General features: G+C 45.3%; 1 protein-coding gene across 1 annotated transcript; it reads left to right on the top strand.

The window, feature by feature from the left end:
* The first annotated feature begins 293 nt into the window (after positions 1-293).
* Positions 294-8,765, top strand: vps51 (VPS51 subunit of GARP complex). Its single transcript, XM_004076589.5, has 11 exons — positions 294-727; positions 865-994; positions 1,072-1,218; positions 1,303-1,522; positions 5,074-5,971; positions 6,072-6,287; positions 6,388-6,471; positions 6,564-6,698; positions 7,238-7,359; positions 7,453-7,540; positions 8,029-8,765. The coding sequence occupies exons 1-11, from the start codon at positions 545-547 to the stop codon at positions 8,287-8,289; spliced, it is 2,484 nt and encodes an 827-aa protein (XP_004076637.1). The 5' UTR covers positions 294-544; the 3' UTR covers positions 8,290-8,765.
* Positions 8,766-8,802: the final 37 nt, after the last annotated feature.

Below are 8,802 nucleotides of genomic sequence, written 5' to 3'. Positions count from 1 at the left end.
TAGGCCACGTTTTCAGTTCTAATGATCTATTTTTTGTGTCCAAGGTCTCTTTTACAATAAAACATTTTATTTAATGTTCAAAGTGGACGGTTTAGAAATAAAACGCTGTTTTTCTTTTGCGGTTGGAAGGACAATGTTTATACATATCGAAAAAAACAGATCTGTATAATGAATATTTTAAATGAAATACAATTAAAATCCCCAAATACAAGCTCAACTTTATGTTGTTTTTCATTGACATGCGCACTGAGGAACATCCGGAAGTCTGCACCGCGCAACCTCAAAGAGAGCGTAACGTTTGATTGGCTACGAACGCGGAAATGACTTCTTCCATTTAGCTGCTTCGGGTGTCAGGAAAAATACTGAAAATATATTCCCATTGATTTAGAACGAATCATCTCGTTCTCATACATGCTTCAGACACAGGAAAATCCGTCACGTTAGAGAGAGAACTGACAGTTGTAGATCTTGCTGAAAACCAGTCAGCTTCGTCTCCTTCTTTTCATTTGACCCGTCTGTGTCTCACAGCTGGTCGGAGCTCGCGATGGACGCAGACACAGACGGTTCTGGAGGGCCAGATGAGTCTGGGAGGAGGCGAAAGGTGCATGGTATGCTGAAGCTTTACTATGGGCTGGATGAAGAAGGAAAGATCAGCGAGAAGTCGCAGTCTCTGGATCCCTGCGACATCAACGGGCCACATTTTGACCCGGAGCTCTACCTCAACAAGGTCTGCCAGTTTCCTGTAAACTCGATTTATAAACCTTCTCGAATCTTCTTGCACATAGCAGAGAAACATCAAAATGCTCGTAATTCTGATCGTTTTGAGGTGACATTTAGGTGACAGTCAGTTTGATGTTTCTTCAGCTCAGGAGGGAGTGCTCTCTGGCTGAGCTGATGGATCAGGAGACCTGCATGGTGAAGCAGATTCGATCTCTGGACAGTGACATGCAGACTCTGGTCTATGAAAACTACAACAAGTTCATATCTGCCACAGGTGAAGAATCCACCTTTAAGAAAACGCCAGTAAGTTACGCAAGCATGAGAAGATGAGCCATCTTTTTTTGTCCACAGACACAATAAGGAAGATGAAAAATGACTTCAAAAAAATGGAGGATGAGATGGACTGCTTGTCTGCAAACATGGCTGCGATCACTGACTTCAGTGCTAATATCAGCGGCACGCTTCAAGATCAGCATGCACAGATTACAAAACTCTCAGGTAAGATTTGATCTCGAATTGTTTTTGTAAATGTCTTTCTTTCTGACTTCATTCTGGTTGTGTCCCTCTGGTGTCTTCTCACAGCGGTTCACACTCTGTTGAGGAAGCTTCAGTTTCTCTTCGAGTTGCCTGCTAGACTGAACAAGTGTCTGGAGCTGAAAGCCTATGCTCAGGCAGTGAGCTTTCACCGCAGAGCCCGCTGTGTGCTCCAGCAGTACAGCCACCTGCCCTCCTTCAAGGGCATCCAGGACGACTGTCACGCCATCATGGACATGCTGGCTCAGGAGCTTCGACAAAGGTTTAGGTGAGGACTGTAAGCCGACAGGAGAGAGTGTAAACGTTGGGAAATGGGAGCAACGGTCCCGCCCACGACTCAGCGATCCGGCGCCGTTATTCGCATGACCCGCCGGGCAGCGTCCGGGAAACCAAAAGTCTTTAGGCACCACCGGCACGGACACAAAAAGGATTGACAGATTGACAGATCCTCGCTGATGAACTCCTGCTGCTCTGCAGGAACTCTTCTTTCTCTTTCGGCTTTTCCCATCAGGGGTCGCCACAGCGAATCATCCTTTTCCACCTCACTCTATCATGGACATCTTCTACCCTAACATTAGCCAACTTCATGTCCTCTGTTAAGACATCCATGTATCTCCTCTTTGGCCGTCCTCTTGCCCTCCTGCCAGGCAGCTCCATCTCCAACATCCTTCTACCAATATATCCACTATCCCTCCTCTGAACATGTCCAAACCATCTCAGTCTGGCTTCTCTGACTTTGTCGCTAACACAGGCAACATGAGCCGTCCCTCTGATGTACTCGTTCCTTATCCTGTCTAACCTGGTCACTCCTAAGGAGAACCTCAACATCTTCATCTCCGCTACCTCCATCTCAGCCTCTTGTCTCTGTCTCACTGCTACCGTCTCTAACCCATAGAGCAGAGCTGGTCTCACCACTGTCTTGTACACCTTTCCTTTGAGTCTTGCTGGCACTCTTCTGTCACACAACACTCCTGACACTTTCCTCCACCCGCTCCAACCTGCCTGCACTCGCCTCTTCACCTCTTTTCCACACTCCCCATCACACTGAACTGTTGACCCCAAGTACTTAAACTCCTGCACCTTCTTCACCTCAGCCCCCTGTAACCTAACGCTTCTACCTTGATCCCTCTCGTTCAGACACATGTATTCTGTCTTACTACGACTGACCTTCATGCCTCTTCTTTCCAGAGCAAACCTCCACCTCTCTAGCTGTTCCTCCACCTGCTCTCTACTCTCACTGCAAATTACAATGTCATCCGCAAACATCATTGTCCAGGGAGATTCCTGTCTTACCTCGTCTGTCAGCCTGTCCATCAGCATAGCAAACAAAAAAGGACTCAAAGCTGATCCTTGGTGTAGTCCCACCTCCACCTTGAACTCCTCTGTCTGACCTACAGGACATCTCACCACCGTCATACTACTCTCATACATGTCCTGAACTACTCTGACATACTTCTCTGCCACTCCAGACGACCTCATACAGTACCACAGCTCCTCCCTCGGCACCCTGTCATACGCCTTCTCTAAATCTACGAACACACAATGCAGCTCCTTCTGACCTTCTCTGTACTTTTCCATCAACATTCTCAAAGCAAAAATGGCATCAGTGGTGCTCTTACGGGGCATGAAACCATACTGCTGCTCACAAATCTCCACCTTCTTCCTAAGCCCGGCTTCCACTACTCTTTCCCACAGCTTCATTGTGTGGCTCATCAACTTTATTCCTCTATAGTTGCTGCAGTTCTGCGTGTCACCCTTGTTCTTAAAGATCGGAACCAGAACGCTTCTCCTCCATTCCTCAGGCATCTTCTCACTCTTTAAAATCCTATTGAACAACCTCGTTAGAAATTCCACTGCTGTCTCTCCTAAGCACTTCCATACCTCCACAGGTAGGTCATCAGGACCAACGGCCTTTCCGCTCTTCATCCTTTTCAGAGCCTTCCTAACCTCATCCTTTCCAATCTCTGCTACTTCCTGCTCCACAACAACCACATCTTCCTCCCTTCTTTCCCTGTCATTTTCCACGTTCATCAGCTCCTCAAAATACTCCTTCCATCTTTTCTGTACACTCTCCTGGGTTGTTAGCACCTTTCCATCTCTGTCCTTAATCACCCTTATCTGTTGCACGTCCTTCCCATCTCTGTCTCTCTGTCTGGCTAGCCTGTACAAGTCCTTCTCTCCTTCCTTTGTGTCTAACCTGTCATATAGCTCATCGTAAGCTTTCTGTTTGGCCTTTGCCACCTCTCTCTTCACTCTACGCTGCGCTTCCTTGTACTCCTGTCTATCTTCCTCAGTCCTTTCTACATCCCACTTCCTTTTAGCCAACCTCTTCCTCTGGACGCATTCCTGTACTTCCTCATTCCACCACCAAGTCTCTTTACCGTCTTTCCTCTTTCCAGATGACACACCTAGCACCTTCCTACCTGTTTCCCTGATAATCTCTGCTGTAGTTTCCCAGTCATCTGGAAGCTCATCCTGACCACCCAGGACCTGCCTCAACTTCTGCCTAAATTTCTCACAAGTTTCTTCATTCTGTAGCTTCCACCACTTGGTCTTCTTTTCTGTTTTCCCTCTCTTTTTCTTCCTGACCTCCAGAGTCATCTTACACACCACCATGCGGTGCTGTCTGGCTACACTCTCTCCTACCACCACTTTGCAGTCATTAATCTCTCTCAAATGACCTCGTCTACATAGGATGTAGTCCACCTGGGTACTCCTACCTCCACTTCTGTATGTCACTCTATGTTCCTCTCTCTTCTGGAAGTAAGTGTTGACTATAGCCATTTCTATCCTCTTTGCAAAGTCCACCACCATCTGTCCCTCCAGATTCCTTTCCTTCACACCAAACCTGCCCATCACCTCCTCATCACCTCTGTTGCCCTCACCAACATGCCCATTAAAGTCTGCTCCAATAACAACTCTCTCTCCTCTGGGGAAACTTTCTATGACCTCATCCAGCTCACTCCAGAATCTCTCCTTCACTTCTAACTCACAGCCAACCTGTGGCGCATACCCACTACTACATTCACCATCACCCCTTCAATTTCTAACTTTAGGCTCATCATCCTGTCTGAGACTCTTTTCACCTCTAGAACACTGTTTACAAACTCCCCCTTCAGGATCACTCCTACCCCGTTTCTCTTCCTATCAACACCATGATAGAACAGTTTGTATCCTCCTCCAATACTACGTGCCTTGCTGCCCTTCCACCTTGTCTCCTGCACACACAGTACATCTACCTTCCTTCTCTCCATCATGTCTGCCAGCTCTCTGCCTTTCCCTGTCATTGTGCCAACGTTAAGAGTCCCTATTCTCAAACCTATGTTCCTGCCTTTTCCCTTCTCTCTCTGGCCACGGACCCTTCTGCCTCCCCTCTTTCTTCGACCAACAGTAGTCAAATTTCCACCGACACCCTGTAGGTTAACAGCATCGGTGGCGGTCGTTGTTAACCCGGGCCTCGACCGATCCGGTATGTCTAAAGTGTTGTGGATGATTCGCATGGTTATTTTGGCAATTTTTACGCCGGATGCCCTTCCTGACGCAACCCTCTCTATTTATCCGGGCTTGGGACCGGCACAGAGGCAACTGGCTTGCAACCCCTGTGGCTAGATTTGCTGCTCTGCAGGAACTATGTCCTAGAAATCGACAAAGGTTTTTTAAAGTTTCTGCTAAAAACGTTATAATCGTAATTAAAAAACCCTGAGAACATTTTTAATATAGATAAAAAGATGATCAGAGTTGATCTTTAAGAAACATGAAAAAAAAAAAACCTTTTCACCAACATTTCAGCATTTTCTTCGTTTTTTGATTGTTTTCCAGGGATGGAGGGACGAGTGCCAAGGATTTGTCCGAGTGTGTGGAGCTGCTCCTTCAATTGGACGAGCCTGCAGAAGAACTTTGTGACAAATTCCTGAGCCATGCTCGGTCTCGACTCGAGGCTGACCTGCAGGGCCTGGAAGCGGAGATACGACCATACCCCACTGCTGTGAAAGATGCTTCTGCACGCAGGTCTTCAGCAGGATCACCGACTGACTCCTCCCCTAAAACCAGCTCCCTTCCCTCTCCCACTCCAAACACTGACATCTTGGAGTTTATAGACCGAGGCTGCAATGAGTTTGTGAGCAGCTTGTGTTTAGTTATTGCCTCCTATCAAGAATTGTTCATCAACCACGCTCAGACAGGTGAACTGGCATCCAAGAATATCCCTCAGATGGCAAACCGGAAGCTGCACGTGTTTGTGGACGATCTGGCTGCTCAGTATTTCTCGCTGGTGGAAAGGAGGATACAAGAGGAGAAAGGAGTCAGCGATAACTCCCTCTTGGTCCGTGCACTCGACCGCTTCCACCGCAGGCTCCAGGCTGTTTCCAAACTGCTGCCGAACTCCACCGTCCCAAACCAGGGCACAGAAATCGTGATCCGAGCAGCGACGGAGCGGGTGAAGCAGTACCTGGCTGCCCTGCAGAGTTTCTACATGGACAGTCTGACGGATGTGAGGCAGGCTCTGGCGGCGCCTCGCCTATCTGTGGCCGGAGGGACAGGGTCAGGGGGTGGGCCTCATCTAGGGGGAGGAGCCACCAGCAGAGATGCTCCAAACAGTCTGCCGGAGCTGCTGTCTATCCTGTCGGCATCTATTCTCAACCAGATTAAATCTGTATTGGCTTCAGTGCATCTATTCACAGCTAAAGACATCACATTCTCAAACAAACCATACTTCAAGGTAATCATTTTATGTTCAAAGTGGAATATAAAGTATAGTTTAAGTTTTTTCATTACGCTTTTCTCATATATTAACAGTAATTTCCTGTTCCTCCATCCAGGGGGAGTTCTGCAGCCAGGGGGTGCGTGAGAGTCTGGTGGTGAACTTCATCAAGTTTGTGTGTCAGTCCTCTCGTCAGTTTTGTGAGAGTGCAGGTGACAAAGGAGGTTCCACTCCCCCAGCGCTCCTCCTCCTTCTGTCCCGTCTCTGCTTGGATTTTGAAACCTCTACCATCTCCTACATACTGACTCTTACAGACGAACAGTTCCTTGTGCAGGTTTTAAAACTGCTTTGATGCAAATACTCTGGAAAAAATATGGTTGATGTTTTGTGTAGGGAAAATACTCATCTCTTTTTCTCGTCTCCCTTTTTTTCAGCACCACAGTCCTGTAACTCCTGTCACAATTTTGTGTACAGAAGCCAGAGAGGCAGCGCAGAAACTGCTAAACCATTATGTCAAGGTTGTGTTCTCAAGAACTCAGTCTTCATTTAGTGGACAGGACGACCGAATGCCTCGACAGAACCATTTTATTTCTTCTTGTTGTTTGCGCAGGTTCAGGGTCTGAACATCTCCCAAATGTTACGAAAGAGTGTGGAAACACGAGACTGGGTCAACACCATCGAGCCGCGAAATGTTCGTGCCGTAATGAAGAGAGTAGTAGAGGACGCGACCTCCATCGATGTTCAGGTAAATCTTTAATGACCAGGTCCGAAAAAAATGGTGTTGTTGACATTTTCTTGTGGCATTTTTCTGAGGAGGGATATAAAAAAATTAAGCCAAAAATTGCATTTCTGACAATTTCTTTATTGAAATGGTTGTTAATCAGGGGCAGAAGAAAAAAATGCAGTTTATAAAAGATTTTATTTGTGAGGTAAAAAAACATGCTGGACAGGCCACAAGCTTCTCAGCTCCACTCCATTCTGATACATCCACGAACGTCAGTTTTCCTCTGGATCAAAACTGTACCGCTGGATGGCTCAAAAATTGCTCGCCGTTTTAGTTTGACTGAGGGTGTGAGGGGCTGTAAGATACCAGTGTAAACAGCTGGATGATGGGAAGCGGGGAAAAGGCTTACTCCGTGCCAACAGACTCACTACTCGGAGGCAATTTTCTAATGATGCTGCTGCTGTACTGAAACTGTCATAGAAAACTACACCTTTTTTTTTTTTTTGTTAGGTAAAAATGGCATAATCCTAATTAAAAGCATTGCCACTTTTTGATTTTAGGTGGGTCTTTTGTATGAAGAAGGTGTGAGGAAAGCCCACAGCAGTGACTCCAGCAAAAGAACCTTCTCTGTGTACAGCAGCTCCAGACAGCAAGTCCGCTACGCTGCTAGCTACACTCCAAGGTAAACATGCCCGTCATGAGTACATAGAGTTAAAAAGGAGAGTTTTGTCCCAGTTCAACCTGCTTTTAATTAGATTTTCTGTTTCATCTGTAGTGCTCCAATGGACACAAATCTGCTCAGTAACATCCACAAGCTGTTTTCTGAGAGGATCGACATCTTCAGCTCAGTGGAGTTCAACAAGGTGAGGAAGCTCTCTGCACAGAAAAAAACAGCCTTTATGCAGAAACACAAAATTAAGCTCTTGGCATAAGTGCAGTAAAGAGGATCTTTTTAATTGCCACACCTGCAAATAGACTTTTAAAGTCCTTTTAAAGTTATTTTTACCCTCTGTTTCCTATTACAAGTCAAAATATGTATTTGCTTTTATAGAACTAACTTGAATACATGTATTTTAAATGATTATAGAGAGAAGATGCAAAGAAATGTTAGTAAATGTAGGGAAAGGCACCAACTTTGAACCTCCTACGAACTTTAAAAAAATGTGTCTGCAGCTTGAAGTAATCTCCTTCCCAGACTGCATAAGGAGGGGATGATTGCTTTTCAGCTGCAAAAGGAAAATCTTTTAATAAATAAGTTCTTTGCTCTTTTTAAAAAAAAAAAATCTTGATTTGCGTTTTTCATGTGAGACTAATGAAATTTATCATTGTTTGCACCTTTCTCCTCTTTTAGGTGTCTGTGATGACAGGAATTATCAAAATAAGTCTGAAGACATTCCTGGAGTGCGTCCGCCTGCGTACCTTTGGCCGCTACGGCCTGCAGCAGATCCAGGTGGACTGCCACTATCTGCAGATGTATCTGTGGCGCTTTGTTTCTGACGAGAACCTTGTGCATTTCCTGCTGGATGAGATAGTGGGAAGTTGTGCTCATCGCTGTCTGGACCCTTCTCCGATGGAGCAGAGTGTGATCGAAGTCATCTGTGAGAGAGGCTGAGGTTTAGCCTGAGAGTTTAGAAATCATACCCTGGCGTTTTTTTTTTTTTTGTGTGTCATATATTGAAATGATACTGTAGACATATTCGCCACATGTGCTCATCAACTTGAGAGAAATCAGCTAAAGCATTGTAAACACTCTTGATTGTAAATGGCTCTTCATTTCTAGGATGCCACCTTTGAAGTGCAGACTATTGAGTTTGGATTTACATTTTTATTTCATGCAATATACTGACACTATAATCCTACAGATGCTTCTTATTAAATTTAATGTCACTGAAGAATTTTAAATCAATGAATAAGATTGTTCTGTGATAATACTAATATATGCAATTAGGGGAATACTTAGCTGTACAATTTGTAATCGGTTAATTGATTCATTGTCCCGTACATGGAGCAAAACCTGACTGTAGTTAATTGTGGTCAGTATATGGTCTTTAATAAAATATGGAATTTAAATGTTTTCCTCAACAAAAAGTAGATTATTAAATATGTGAAGTCATGATTAACCGTT

This window comes from Oryzias latipes, chromosome 14 (genome assembly GCF_053564925.1).
Source record: "Oryzias latipes strain Hd-rR chromosome 14, Olatipes_Hd-rR_3.1".
Taxonomy (NCBI): Eukaryota; Metazoa; Chordata; class Actinopteri; order Beloniformes; family Adrianichthyidae; genus Oryzias; species Oryzias latipes.
This window is presented reverse-complemented; position numbering and strand designations above follow the sequence as displayed.